Raw genomic sequence first — 14,286 nt, forward strand, 5'->3', positions numbered from 1 at the left:
AAATGTTAAGTGTCTGAGGCTAGATTTGAACTCAGGGCTGGTGGATAGAGATCCACTGTGCCACTTAGCTGCTCCACAATGATTTTTTTTTAAAAATGCTTAACACTGTCTCTGTTACATATATATATATATAGTAGACGCTCTATAAGAGCCTTTTAACTAGTCCTGACTTTTTATGCGGTCCATCTCTTGTACAAACAACTTGATCTTTTGAGATACAGAAAAAAAGAATACTAGAATTGGCTCCAGAGGTCCTGGTTTAGAGATGTAGCTCTGACATTTACTACAACAGTGTTCTCTATTCCAAAATGGCATCGATACTGTTTTCAGCCTTGACCAAACTCAAAGGCATTTTCATTTTAGTCTTGCAATAAAGTATAGAAAACACACACACACACACACACACACACACACACACACACAAATGTGTCTTTGCAGTTTCTAGCAGCCAATAAAATCTTTACTATGTGAGTACCTTTAATGATGTCATCCTAAGAAAGTCCAGACTAAGTGTTGCAGACCTTTTCCAGATCTTTAAAGAAAGCATGTGTTAGCATTGGTACAGGATTGCTCAATTATAATTCAGTCCAAGGACAAAAGAGAATAACTAATTCTTCCTCAATACAGTTATTTTGAATTCCTCTTAACTACATAGTAAGCATTCAAACATGCCACAGAAAATAAGTACAGTGTTTGGAAATTTTCTCATTCATTGTAATAGAAGGGCTTACTCAAAAATATTTTCAGCCATTGTGGATAATCAGGCATTGATTGTGATATTTTTCTTCAAACAGGAAAACATATTCTCTTCTTTTACAAGCTATTGTGTTTCTTCCCACTTCCCCCCATAACTTTAATTGTTTTCTGGGTAACAGTAACCATGGAGAAAGGAGTCAATTAAAGAAATACAAAGATGGAACAATTCCTATACAAAGTGATGGTTATTATCCTGGGAATGCTGGGACCTGGAGAGAGCCAGAGAGATTTGCCTCTAAGCCCTTGGTCCTCAGGACCAACAGCATTACAAATTCTATTAAGCTATAAATCTAAGATTAGGAGGTATGAAAGGAAGCAAGATTATATGGAGTTTTGTTGGGCGAATAATTCAGTTTCCAGGTTTTGGGTCTTAAAGGCAGGTCTTAATTGGGAGTAATTTCCTTTCTTCTTAGTTATGTGTAACTTCTGGTTTCTGGACTTGGAGGTAAATGATTTTCTCTTTACTTTTTCTTTGTCTGTGGAGACAAAACAAGATCGAGTGGGAAGAAAGAAATAATGTGGAGATTAGAGATCAAAGAAAAGTCCTTATGACAACCCTGAATGAAAAGGGAGAATGATCCAGAATAAGAATACAGTTAGATTGAATTCCACAATGGATTCTGAACTGCCATTCTCAAAAGAGAAATTCAAAGAAATTGATGAATAATAAACACAGGACACTTGTTATTCCTTTCTAATCTAGACTACAGGATTGACCCAAAGCCTCCTTACCCAGCCTTTTCATACTAAGGGAAACAGATGAGAGTTTATAAACTTCATGTTAGATTAGATTGAGGTCACAGATATGTTCTATTGTCACTAGTTCTTCAAGTAAAACCCAAAGGAAAATCTCCCAAGGAGATGGTTAATTTCCTCCCACCCTCTAGTCTGAAAAGGGAGGAATTCGATTCAGATAAACTTTTTAAAACCTGAAACAGGGCATGCTAATTTCCGTGTGTTTCTATTTTGGCCATTGTCTTTATGCTCATTTCATAAGTGAGTTCTCATTTTGAAGTAGAAATTCCATGTAATAAAACAAAAACTTCAGCATTATTTCTTAGGAAAAGTTATTTTGTATAATTTAATAGGAGCTATTGAAATACATGGTTTAATATCTGTGCATCATAGTAGCTTGCTTGACTGGCATGTACATCCTAATAGACAAAAGATTCTTTAAAAATATTCATCATTCACAGATCATGTGTTAGAAAAAATATCAGTTGACTGAAATTCTCATCAAGAGAGATAAGTAAAAGCTTATGACTTGGTTAGATTTCTAAAATTAGAATGATATTTTAGAAATTGTCCAGTTTGGAGCTCTTTTCTAAGCATAATGAAATATAGAGCCTAATTTAGCTTAGGTCATTCAGATAATAAGTGTCAAAGCTATAATATGAAGCCACATCCTTTGTCTTTCAATCTAGCATGTTTCCTGCTACATCATGCAGCCTCCTATGAAGCCTTTTGTGTTTGAGTTAGCATGACTGGTCTCAGAGTCAGGAATTCCAGGGTTCAAATTTGTCTCTGACACACCCTAACTAATTCCCCCAGGTGACTTTCTAAGACTATAAATTACAAATAAACTCATTAGCTGCATAGATAGAAGGAGTCTCCACATTGGGAGAACCCCACATTGATGAAATCAAAGGTCTAGATTCTCCCACTTCCCACAGTTGCGCTGATTCTTCTTTAAATCTTAGAAAACTTCTGTGTCAACTTATGTGGAATCAGTTTCATGATCATCTGCTTCAGTGAGAGCAAGCCATTACATTGAGCACAATTTTTGACCCTGTATAAGAAATAACTATCTTTTGGCATAGTTTATTCCCTATTAAATTTTTTTTAGTTGGTTGATTTAGATTTCAGGGACTGGTTCAGGCCAGCAATGACCATGGTTTGGGCTCACATTTTTTATCAATAATATCTCTGCATTGGATAGCAAATGAACGAGAAACAAAATTAAATTTAAATTTAAAAAGAGAAATACAGATAATTAATATAAGAAAAATTGATCAGAGGGGTGAAGGAAACTTCCTTGGAATTAAAAAAAATTTCAAATTCAAAATAATATCTATCTATTGAGGCCTAAATGACTATTTTTTTCTTTTGAGAACTCAGTTATGAAAACTTCTATGAAAACTATGGAAATGCTTAAGCAGAGGCTAGTTGACTTACAAAGCATCAGGAATTCCTGAATCGTATGGGAGGTCAAAGTTGGTGACTTTCAAAGACCAACTCAGATTTTGTGATATTTTTCTTCTAGTTCAGGCTTTAGATTATTCTATGCTTTTCAAAAAAAAAAAACTGTTTAAAATGGCTTAAAGAGCTAAAAACTGGAAAAAGCCTCACATTCTTGGAGTTAACCTGGTACACTTGGACCAAAGACAAACAATAGAAATGTCTGAGGCACATTCCACTGAGATACTTGCTAACAATGTTGGAATCAGGTTTCCCTTTTCCTTAGGAGACTTGGCACATTACCTCTGCATATTTTCAACTTCTTCAATGGTTTCAGGTAAGGCCATCCCTTTGGTCTCAGGTAGCATCATTACCAACACTCCAGCGATTAAACCAATCACAGCTACAAGTTAAACATACACAGTCAGAATTCAAGCTACACATGTGCAGGCCCATTAAGGACTAAAGAATGTGGTATTCTATAATTAGAGCTAACTTGGTTTTTTTAAAACCATTGTCCCACACTATTTACAGATTCTTTTACAACCACTAGTTACTCTATTTTCCTTCATAAATATGATACTGATACTAAAACTATGCACAATAAAAAATTCCTTACAGGAAAAAGAAACTCTTGAAAACTGAATTAAAGGTCAACCTTAACCAGTCAAGTCAGTCCATATTATTGAGAAATTTTGATGTTAGTAAATCACTGGTGGCAAAAATGATGAATTGTTAAGTAAACAAGTCAACAACATATATCAAACATATACTAATTGTCCAGTACTGTGCTAAAAGCTGAGGATATTAAGGTAAAAACAGTCTGTGATTTTATGGAGCTCATGTTCTAATGGAAGGAGACAACATACAGATAACTATATCTATACAAGACACATACAGAGATAATCTCAAAGGCACAGCATTAGCCTTGAGAAGGACTAGAAGCCTTTTTGAAAAGGTGGGATTTTAGCTGAGGCTTAAATAAAGCCAGGAGGTAGAGTCTAGGGCAAAGGGCAGTCAGACATCAGGTAGAGCCAATGAGAAGAAAATTAGGAAATGGAATGGTTTGTACAAGGAACAGAAAAAAAATAAACAATGTCCTAGAAGAAGATTGGAAAGGTAGGAATAGGTCAGGTGGTGGAGAGATTTAAAAGCTAGACAAAGAGATTATATTTGATTCTGGAGCTAATAGAAAGCCAATGGAGTTGACTGAAATGGGCAGGGGAAGGCAGGCTACAGGCTCAAGCCTTTGCTTTAGGTAGATCATTGTGGAAGTTGAGTGAAGGGTGGACTAGAATAGGAAGAGATGTGGGACAAGAAGATCAACCAGAAGACTATTACAATAGTCTATATGGAAGGTGATGGAGCCTATACTATGGTGAGGGTAGTGTCAGAGGAAAGAAAGGAAGATAGAAATGTTCTTGAAGTACAGCTGGGCTCACACGTTATTCGTATCCTTTGCCCTTGGGACCCCTCTATTGGACAGAGTAGAGAGCTTCACCCCAAAGCTCCATTTAAGGAAATTGCCTAAATCAGTCATTTCTTCATTTCCCACCTACTTTCACTCTTTTGGAATTCTCTGTTGTATCCCCAAGCCGAGTATCTCCCCCTTCAATTTCCTAATTTTCTCTTGTTATTGTCTTCTCCCAGTTACTTAACGATAGAGACTAATTTTTTCATATTTGCATTACTTTTTCATATTGCACAACAGTACTTATTACAATGTCTGCTTAATAGTAATTGTTGAAATAAATGTTGACTCACTGATATGGAAAAGTGACGAGTCAAAGCTGACATTCAGTTTGCAAGCTTGAATGACTAGGAGATTGATGACTCCTTTAACAATAATAAGGAAGTAATGAAGAGGGGATAGTTTTTGAGGGGGAAAGAAAATAAAGTTCCATTTTAGACATGTTGGGATTAAGATGTCTATGTGACATTCAGTTCAAAATATCTAATAGGTAATTGTAATGTGAGACTGGAAATCAGGAGAGAGCGTGGAGTCTGGAAAAATAGATCTGAAAATGATCTGCTTGGAGATGATAACTGAACAGGGGTTGATGAGATCCCCATGTGACACAGTATGGAGAGAGAAGAGAAAGAAGATCCAGAATAGATCCTTGGGAACACCTCTAATAAGTGGACATGATCTGCACGAAGATCCAGAGGAATCAGAAGATAGTACCATTCTAAATGGTTTTAAGCAAGGAATAATTTAAAGGGCAACATAGAACAATGATAGGAAAAAACTGTGTCTCTATCATAATATTTAGTCTTCAAATATATACTAATTCCAAATTCTGTACCTGGTTCTTTTAATTATAATACCTTTTTTTTTTTTACACTTACCCATTTTGTTCTTGTTTCTCTCAAATTACATTATGTTCATTTTGCATTACAAGCAATAAAGACAATAGAATTTCCAAAAGGCAAAGAAAATGAAGCTCTTAGTATTTTAAGCATGGTGAACAGTTAATCCGAAAGTCCAGAGGTGGGAGATATAATATCATGTATAAGAAACATTAAGTGAGCCACTTTTGCTGGATTTTAGAGCGTAAGGAGGAAGACAATTTGCCTGTTGCTATCTGTTAGCAGTTCTGATGAAATGATTGGTAAGGAAAGAAGATGAAACTATTGACAAAAATAAAATTTCGAGGTCATTTATAGATATCATTCTTGTTTTCCCCATTTCTTCACTATTAGGAGATAATTGTATAGTCCTTATTCTCTGGTGGAATAAACAAGGTATTTAGAAAATACATTTTGGACAATTTTTTTTCCCATTCTGCAAAGGACAAGATTTAAGTCTTACCAAAAACCACTAGGGGGAGTTCATGCCAGATATCAGTCAACCTGTAGACAAGGAACGGTGTCACAATTCCACCAATATCACACATTGAAGAGCAGACCATTACGCCCAGATTCCTAAAAATAGAAATGTTTAATAGAGTAAAATATGGTAGCTCAAAATCCTCAAACTACATCTGAAAACACCTCAGATTTTTCTTGGGTCCCTAAGACTTCTTCACTTTAGGCAACTGATAAAAATTTTTCAAAACTTAAGGAAAATGAATGAATGATTGGTTTACCTCTCATCTTATATGATAATTTTTACTCAGAATTTCAAGGGAGAACTCATTTTCCTTTTTCAATGAAGGCTGAAATGCTTAAGCAAACTTAATTCTGGGAGGTCTCTGATCTACAGGATTTTTCAGTTCATTAGCTCTTTAAGCTGATCTTCCCTTTTGTAATTTGGCCTTTCTGAGGATTTTGAAGTCTTATCCCAAATACTCTTGATTTTCCCTACACATTCTTTGTATTTTACCCACAATTTGTATTTGTAAGCTGTACAAGGGTTGATCTTAGGACACTTTGCTCCCTATGACCTCTGCCACATCCTCAAAAACAAGGTCTGTGCTGTTTTTCTGCGGTGGCCATTGCATCAATTAGCAAACATTTCTGGTCATTTCAACTACATTCTTCATGCTGAACAAATTTCACTTACCTGATAAATGTGGGATACAATTCAGCATTGACCAGGCAAACCATTTCATAGGCCATCGTAATCCCCATTCTACCCAGGCATGCAACTGTAACTTTTAACCACATTAGATCTAGAGGAAAAAGATTTCAATATATGGATTGGAATGAGAAAAATACTTAAGCTTACCATCAGGATATCATATAATCTTATAGATGCCATCTATAATGACAAGATTGTCTATATTTCTGGAATCAGGTTTAGAGTAATGTTAATTTTTCTAAATAACAGGCTTTCAGAAAATTCTCAATTCCATTTTGTTTTAATTTAATCCAAATCAACAAATATTAATAAGTACCTTCTATGTATGGAGAACTAAAGCAATGCTAATTCCAGAGTAGATAACGAACTTCTATTAACACAGATTTCAACCTTTACAATCTAGTCAATATATGAATTCCTATTAATCTAATAACTTTATATCATGGTAGCTTTTCTTAGGAACTTCTTTTTTCTTAGGAATTTTTAAAAGCACTTCCTTATCTAGAGGACTTACTGACACTTTGATGGCTCAGCAATAAATTGGTATGTCTCAACTGATCCTTGGCACCAAAAGCTGTCCCCAGAATGAACTGACTCAGACTCTTGGGAAGAAGGCAAATTATGGGGAGAGCCACACCTTTGTATTGCTCATACACACATTTAGAAAAATTTTGGATAGGTAGTGACTACTTGAAATAGGTCAATAAAATTGCATATTGTTCAAATGGCCTTTCATTTTCTTTTCTTTTTTCTTTCTTCCATTTTTTGTGTGTGAGTCAATTGGGGTTAAGTGACTTAGCCAGAGTCACACAGCTATAAGTGTTGGAGATTGGATTTGGACTGAAGTCTTCCTGACTCCAGTTTGGGTGATCTATCCATTTAATCATCCAGCTGCCCCCACCTTTCATTTTCTTGAACTCAGCGCTTTAATATTCTACAAAATGTAAACTACAAAAGGGTAAGGGAATGGTTGATTAATGGTTTTTCAGCAAATTTATCTTCTTTGAGGAAGTATATAAAGAAAATCGAATTTACCATTAGAAGTCTTGAGTTTAAGTCAGGTATCTATCATTTACTACCTATGTGATCTTGAGCAAACAACTCAATTGTGAGCCTCAGATTAAATAAGGGAATGAATGAGAAGACCTCTAAGATCCTTTCCAATTCTAAATCTACACTGCTTTAACTGTTTGTATCTTCTTAATCTCTTAACATTGCTTACTCCTGCTGATTATAAGAATCTAGGGTTTCTGATATATTCTTACTCTGAAAGGGATGCTACATGGTGTAGTTGATGGAGCACTGGGCTTGGAATCAGGAAGATTTATCTTCATGAGTTCAATCTGATCTCAGACACCTGCAAGTTGTGTTACCAGGGCAAGTCACTTTACTCATTTTACTTCTGTTTCCTCATCTGAAGAAGTTCCAGTAAGTCCCCCAGATAGGGAAGTACTTTTAAAAATTCCTAAGAAAAGCTACCATCCTATAAGGTTATCAGATTAATTGGAAATTCACACTGTAAGTTCCATAAAGGTTGGGATCCATCATTAAGCTGGAGAAGGAAATAGCAAACCACTCTGGTATCTTTGCCAAGGAAACCTCAAATGGGGTCACAAAGAATCAGACATGACTGAAAAACAACTGAACAAGTCTAATTCTTAATTTATATTATACACACCACAGTTTTATTACTTCATTCTAATATTTTTCATTATTTTCTTCATTGTCATCATCATGCTCATTATTAATAAACACTGTTTTCCCCCCAATGTTTAAAACATCTGCATTGTGTCAGAGTTCAAAGAACTGAATATAATGGCCTTCTTGGCAAACTAAAAAAATGTCTCTCAAATTCACCATTAGGAAGAAAAGCTGAGATGAGGCAGGCTGCTCCAGCCACCATATTTGATGCAGCCCAAGGGTAGCGCCGACCAATACGATCAATTGTGAAGATAATGATGAAAGCAGCTGGGAACTCAACCAGAGCTGAATAGAAGAAATCCAAATAGATATTCCCACCAGCAAGTCCCATGTGCATGATGAGGCCCTGATAAAGCACAGAACTTGTGAACCTTAGTAAAGAAAAGAATCAGAATTAGGTTAAACTCTTTTTAATAAGTTAACTGAAGATTATCTCTTCATTATCTCCTGATGGTCTAGGAAAAACAAAGAAAAAAAGTCTTCACTCAATGTCACATTGTCACATTTAAGCAAGGAATAATTTAAGGGGCAACATAGAACAATGATAGGAAAAAACTGTGTCTCTATCATAATATTTAGTCTTCAAATCTATACTAATTCCAAATTCTGTATCGGGTTTTTTAAAATTATAATACCCTTTTTCACTGAAAAAATTTATATATATATATCAATATATATCTATATCTATATCTCTATATATGGTAGAGAAGGAAAGTCTAGCTTTATCTTCCCCCAGTCCCATGATAAGTGCTTAAAACAAGTGTCTTTTGTATTTGGGGGTAATAAATTTTGTCATAATAACAATAACTTTGGGCACTTAGGTGGCACAATGGATAAAGCACTAGACTTCGAGTGAGGAATTCTTATTTTCCTGAGTTCAAATCTGGTCTCAGATACTTAGTGCCTGGGTAAATTACTTGCTTATCTGTAAAATGAATCAGAGAAGTAAGTAGCAAAACTAACAACAAACCCTTTTTTTTTTTTTTTTTTTTTTTTTTAGCAAAGCTGTTTTCTAAGCTCAATACCTCAAACGATTTTTAGAATTAAAGGAACATAATTGGAAGACACTTTGGGGATCATGTAATATGACCCCCGCAATTTATAAGGAAGACCTAGGGAACTGAAGCTATTCACCCATAGCTAAGAAGTAGTAAAGCTGTGACTCAAAGCCAAATTCTCTGATTCCAAAACTTTCACATTTCCCATTTTAACAGAGGTCTTAAGCAATGGCCTACTGTCTTAAAGCAGACTTGGGCAGATTTGGAATAGTGAAGTCTTGTACAGGGGAAGGACAGTTTCCTTTATGTTACCTAGGTTGTTGTCAGGAGGGGACATGGGATTTGGGGCAGAGCCCTGGGGGGCTCTTGGGATAAGGGATCCCAAGATCCCTTGGAGTTTGGGGTTGGGATAAGGAAAGGGTCCTGATATTTAGAGGTGCTTTATTTAGCACTGTACTCAGAGGTAGTACAATGGGTAGAACTCCAAGATTGGAATCAGGAAGACTCCTGAATTCGTGAATTCAAATTTGGCTTCAGATACTAGTGACTGTTTGCCTTAGTTTCCTCATCTGTAAAATGAGCTGGAGAAGCAAATGACAAACCATTCTAGTATCTTTGCCAAGAAAAGCTCAAATAGAGTCATAGAAAGTCAGACACAAGTGAAAAATTAGATTAGTCAATGATTCGGTCCTTGCTCTTTCAATTCCCAAAGTAACAGACTTGGAAATTAGCTGTGGTTCCTGAATTGCTGTTCACAGCTTTGGACTACAATTCATACTTCTGAGAGAAGTACTGCTACCTGTAAAGGAGGAATGTCAGACAAACCTCTGGTGCATGAGAAAACAAAGAAAAAGTACTGCAAGCAAGCTTTATTGAAGGGGAGATACTCACATAGTGCTTGGGTGATCAGGGAGGATGATGGACACAGGGCAGTCTTCTGGGGGTCCTGGAGGGAGTGAGGCATCTAATGTGGGGAAATTAGGGTGGTCTTATCTGGGTTATGCTCTCTATCCACTGTGCCACCTACCTGCTGGGGTAGGGTTGAGGGAGAGAGTCCACAGAATCAAATAAAAACAAGCCTACTCCTCCTGGATATGTGGGGTGCTAGACATGACCAGATATATCCTGATATGTCCAAAAAATGTAAATTTGTATTTCAAAAGAAAATTTCAAATTTGAAAAAAAATAATTTTAAACTTCTTTAGTTCAATGAACAAAAAAAAAATTAAAGTCCTTTTGTGATTGAATATTCTATTAAAATTCACTTTTTAAAAATTCCCTGGATATACACCCTAATGAAATGTGCCCATGTAACCATGATTCTGTATGGATATTCTTTCTTAAAATTCCAGATTATCAGTTTAAGAGTTCCTGTTGGCCATTAAAATATATAGCACAAAGTTCATTCTTAATTGAGGCACTACTCAGTCATCTGTGAAAATTGGAGAAAGCCCCTGTACTCCATTTCAGTCAATGACTGAAGCTCCCGCCCTAGCCAAGTCTTTGGTAAGTAAATGTGTGACTACATTGGATTACTTGTCATCTAGGGTAGAGGATGGGGGGAAGGGAGGTGAAAAATTAGAACACAAGGTTTTGCAAGGGTCAGTGTTGAAAAAGTATCCTCGCATATGTTTTGAAAATAAAAAGCTTCAATAAAAAAACTAAATATATGACTTTTTGCTTTCCTCTACATAGTTTTTGGATTTTTCAGTGAATCACAAAATGATCCAAAAAAAAGGCAACAAAAAGAAAAAGAGTTACTCTAAAAGTTGAGCTGATCATGTCACTTTCGTCTATCACTTTATTATTGATCCTCTATATCATTTTATCATTGGGAAATCCTTAGATAATAATAACAATTGTATGCCTACAAAAGAGTTGTCGATGTGCATTTAGTAGGGTGAAATTTCCTTTACCAGTAAAACCACAGATCTAGAACTACTATCCTACCACTGAAAAGTTTATAGTACTGTTATTCCTTCTACTTTATGGTGGGGTAGGGACACAGTGCCTCTGTGATCTGGAAAATCTGTGTAAAATTTTTTTGACCTTCTTTTCATACCAGAGAAAAAAATTGGAATTTTTTCTTTTTCTTTTATGGGGCATTTACAGCTTGCTATTATAAAATTTGGGTGAAGTATTTGGTAATAGACTCTATGTCCTCTGTTGGCCTTTGCATGTCATCCACCACTTCCATAAAGCTCCCCCAAATTCCATTTAATTTCTTATGCTGACCTGTGATAAAGTGCAACTGCAATCGGCAAAATTGTGACATGGAAGGGATAACTGCATGTGCTTAAAAACTATATATGCTTAAACCCATCCCCACAAGTTTTTCCTTTTTCAAAGGAAGATTAAACATGAATTATCTCTCATGTGACTATCCTGAAAACCAACAGCAGTGTCACAAGACACAGAAAAAGTCCATTTCAGACTGCTAAGAGGCTGAGAAATTATCCCTTTATACACACACACACACACACACACACACACACACAGAGCCTTCTGCCTTCTCTTCTTTCTTCCTCTTCCTTTTCTTCTCCTTACTGGCTTCTCTGCAATTTCCCTTTTGTGCACAGCTGGACTCTATGACCTTCATGGTCCCTTTGAGCCTAGCATTCTCTGGTTCTGTGATTATGATCAACCAGAAAATTTTTCTAATTCTACCAATTAATTTCTAAGTCTATCAAATAGGAATTTTAGTAAGCCAGCAATGGTTGTGGCCTATGTTTGTAATTTCCTTCTATTAACAATATGCATCCTATTAACCACAGATTAACATAAACTCATCTTTTTGGTCTAGATTATCACAAATATTACAGATTATATTTTCAAAATATTTAGGCTAAAATAGTTTAGTGTAAAATAGTAAAAACTGTCATAATTGTTAGAAAATGGAAGGAAGAAATAATCTAGAAATCTTCTGTTATCAAAGTCCCAGAAAAAAATTAAAACTAAATTCTCATGACCTTCAGTTTTATTGGTGAATTTTGAGAATTAATTAAATTTAATTTAGTAAATTAATCAAAGGGTAAGAGAGACAAAGGACCAGAGAGAGGGACCAGTTATTGTTCATCTTATTCTGCCAGTGGGTTTTTTTTTTTTTTTTAATTTCCTGGGGCAGCTAAATATTGCAGTGGATAGAGAGCATCAGATCTGTAATCAGGAGGACTTGATTCAGATATTTAACACTTACTTGTTGTGTGACCCTGGGAAAGTTACTTAATCTCAATTGACTTGCAAATAAATAAATTTCCTTGGGCTTTCTTTGTGTAGTGACTTGGGAATTCTATGTTGCTCTTTACAGCAGTGGTTCTCAAACTTTTGTTCTCATTATCTTTATAATATTAACAATTGTTGCAGAATTGTTCGAAGAGTTTTCCTCTATGTACATTATATTATAAAAACTAATTTTTGAATTTGTAGACTCTCTGAAAAGGTTTCAGAGACCACCAGGATTCTCTGGACCACACTTTGGGAACTGCTGCCTTACAGAATATGAATGAACAAATAAAAACTATTTAATTTTAAAATATTGGAAATAGAAAATGGAGTCAGGACTTGATCTTAACCACTTGATCACCCATGAAAATATATACACATATTTTAGTCTCACAATGCCTTTTTCCTTGCTACCTATGCCCTTTTGGACAACCTGATCCTGCCATCAATAAATCACTTGATTAATAAGCATAATCCAATTTTAAGAATACCTTGAAGGACCAAGCTGTAGCAATTGATGCATTTTTCTTTTAATCCATAAGGTAAAGAAAATAGAAATTGTAAAATAAAAATTTGTTTTTCAAAAGAAACATAATATCTGTTTGTAATTATTTGTATCTAAAGTGTATTTGCACAAATAGGAAAAATTATGGTAAATTATTTTAAAAAATCTTTGCACTTCTTTCTATTGTTAGGTTTTTTTGTTTTTTGTTTTGTTTTGTTTTGTTTTTGTCCCAGACACCTTCTAATTGCTAGGAATACAAAGTAAAGCAAAAAAACAGTCCGATCTTCAATGAGCATGTATTCTAAAGGGGGAAAGAATGTGCAAATAATCATTATTTGGTTTGTGCTTTGGGCATGCAAATAACTTCAATATTATTTGGTCATAATCAGATGTAATGAGGTAATGTAAATGAAATGTACAGTTGCATTTAAAGCCATTGATTAATCTTTGAGTTGTCTATGCTATGGATCCCCTCAACTGGTGTGGAAAACTGGGATTCATCTGGATAACGTTTTTTTCTGCATGAATAATGAAAGATAAGGGGTAGGGAAGGGCTGGTCTTAGACTCAGGAATATATGGGTTAAAGTCCTCTTTCTGATAACTACTAGCCACATAACTGGTCACTTAAATTCTTAGACCACTAAGCAACTCTCTAAGTTAATAAGTTCTAGATGAATGGCTAAGTGCATCAGTGAACGGAATTTCAATTCAATTGGTCCGCTTCTAGAAAGAAGGACAATTATCACTACAGCCACCATCATACCAGGAATTCCCTGCCTGAATGCAAGCTCAACTTCCCCTACTCTTTCTCCTCTTTCTCACCCAGCAAAAATTGAAATCATGAGACTAATGCCTTCTGGTCCTTCTTACCAGTTGTACATCAAGATCAAAGTATGCTTCCTTATCTGAGGTGTTCTGACCAAGTCAAGAAAAGAAGGATTCATCTTTTCACTGGCTTCCTCATCAGGTTTAAGGCTCTGAGAATAAAAAGAATAAGTGAAAATGACATAATGGTTAATGCATGATGTTAGTGTTCCTAAATAATATGAAAAAATTGTGTTATGACCTTAGTGAAGAAAATGAGGAATATGGATAGAAAAATTTCTCTTTAGTTGTTGTTACGCTTGTTTTAACTTGTGTCCAATTCTTCACTATCCCATTTGTTTTTGATTGTTTTTTGGCAAAGATACTAGAGTAGTTTGCCATTTCTTCTCCAAGACATTTTCCAGATGAGGAAACTGAGGCAAATAGGATGAGGTGACTTTCCCAGGGCCACAGAATGAAGTAGTGTCTGACATGGGATTTGAACTCAGGTAAGATTCCAAGCTCGAGCTTTGTCCACTGCCTCATTTACTTGCACTGTTTGTACATAGTTGCTTGCATATTGTCTCATTAGACTATT

General features: G+C 35.4%; 1 protein-coding gene across 1 annotated transcript in view; it reads right to left on the reverse strand.

Annotated features, from left to right (window-relative positions):
- Positions 1 to 431: 431 nt before the first annotated feature.
- LOC127562390 (solute carrier family 22 member 2-like) overlaps positions 432 to 14,286 on the reverse strand; it is a 39,581-nt gene continuing 25,726 nt past the window's right edge. Inside the window, exons 6-11 of the mRNA XM_051998053.1 lie at positions 13,755 to 13,861; positions 8,315 to 8,529; positions 6,440 to 6,548; positions 5,747 to 5,859; positions 3,238 to 3,337; positions 432 to 1,232 (exon numbers count right to left, since the gene is read on the reverse strand). Of these exons, the coding sequence (XP_051854013.1) occupies positions 1,166 to 1,232; positions 3,238 to 3,337; positions 5,747 to 5,859; positions 6,440 to 6,548; positions 8,315 to 8,529; positions 13,755 to 13,861 (711 nt within the window). The 3' untranslated portion in view covers positions 432 to 1,165. The remainder of the gene's footprint in view (positions 1,233 to 3,237; positions 3,338 to 5,746; positions 5,860 to 6,439; positions 6,549 to 8,314; positions 8,530 to 13,754; positions 13,862 to 14,286) is intronic.

The sequence above is a fragment of the Antechinus flavipes genome, chromosome 4 (genome assembly GCF_016432865.1).
Source record: "Antechinus flavipes isolate AdamAnt ecotype Samford, QLD, Australia chromosome 4, AdamAnt_v2, whole genome shotgun sequence".
Taxonomy (NCBI): domain Eukaryota; kingdom Metazoa; phylum Chordata; class Mammalia; order Dasyuromorphia; family Dasyuridae; genus Antechinus; species Antechinus flavipes.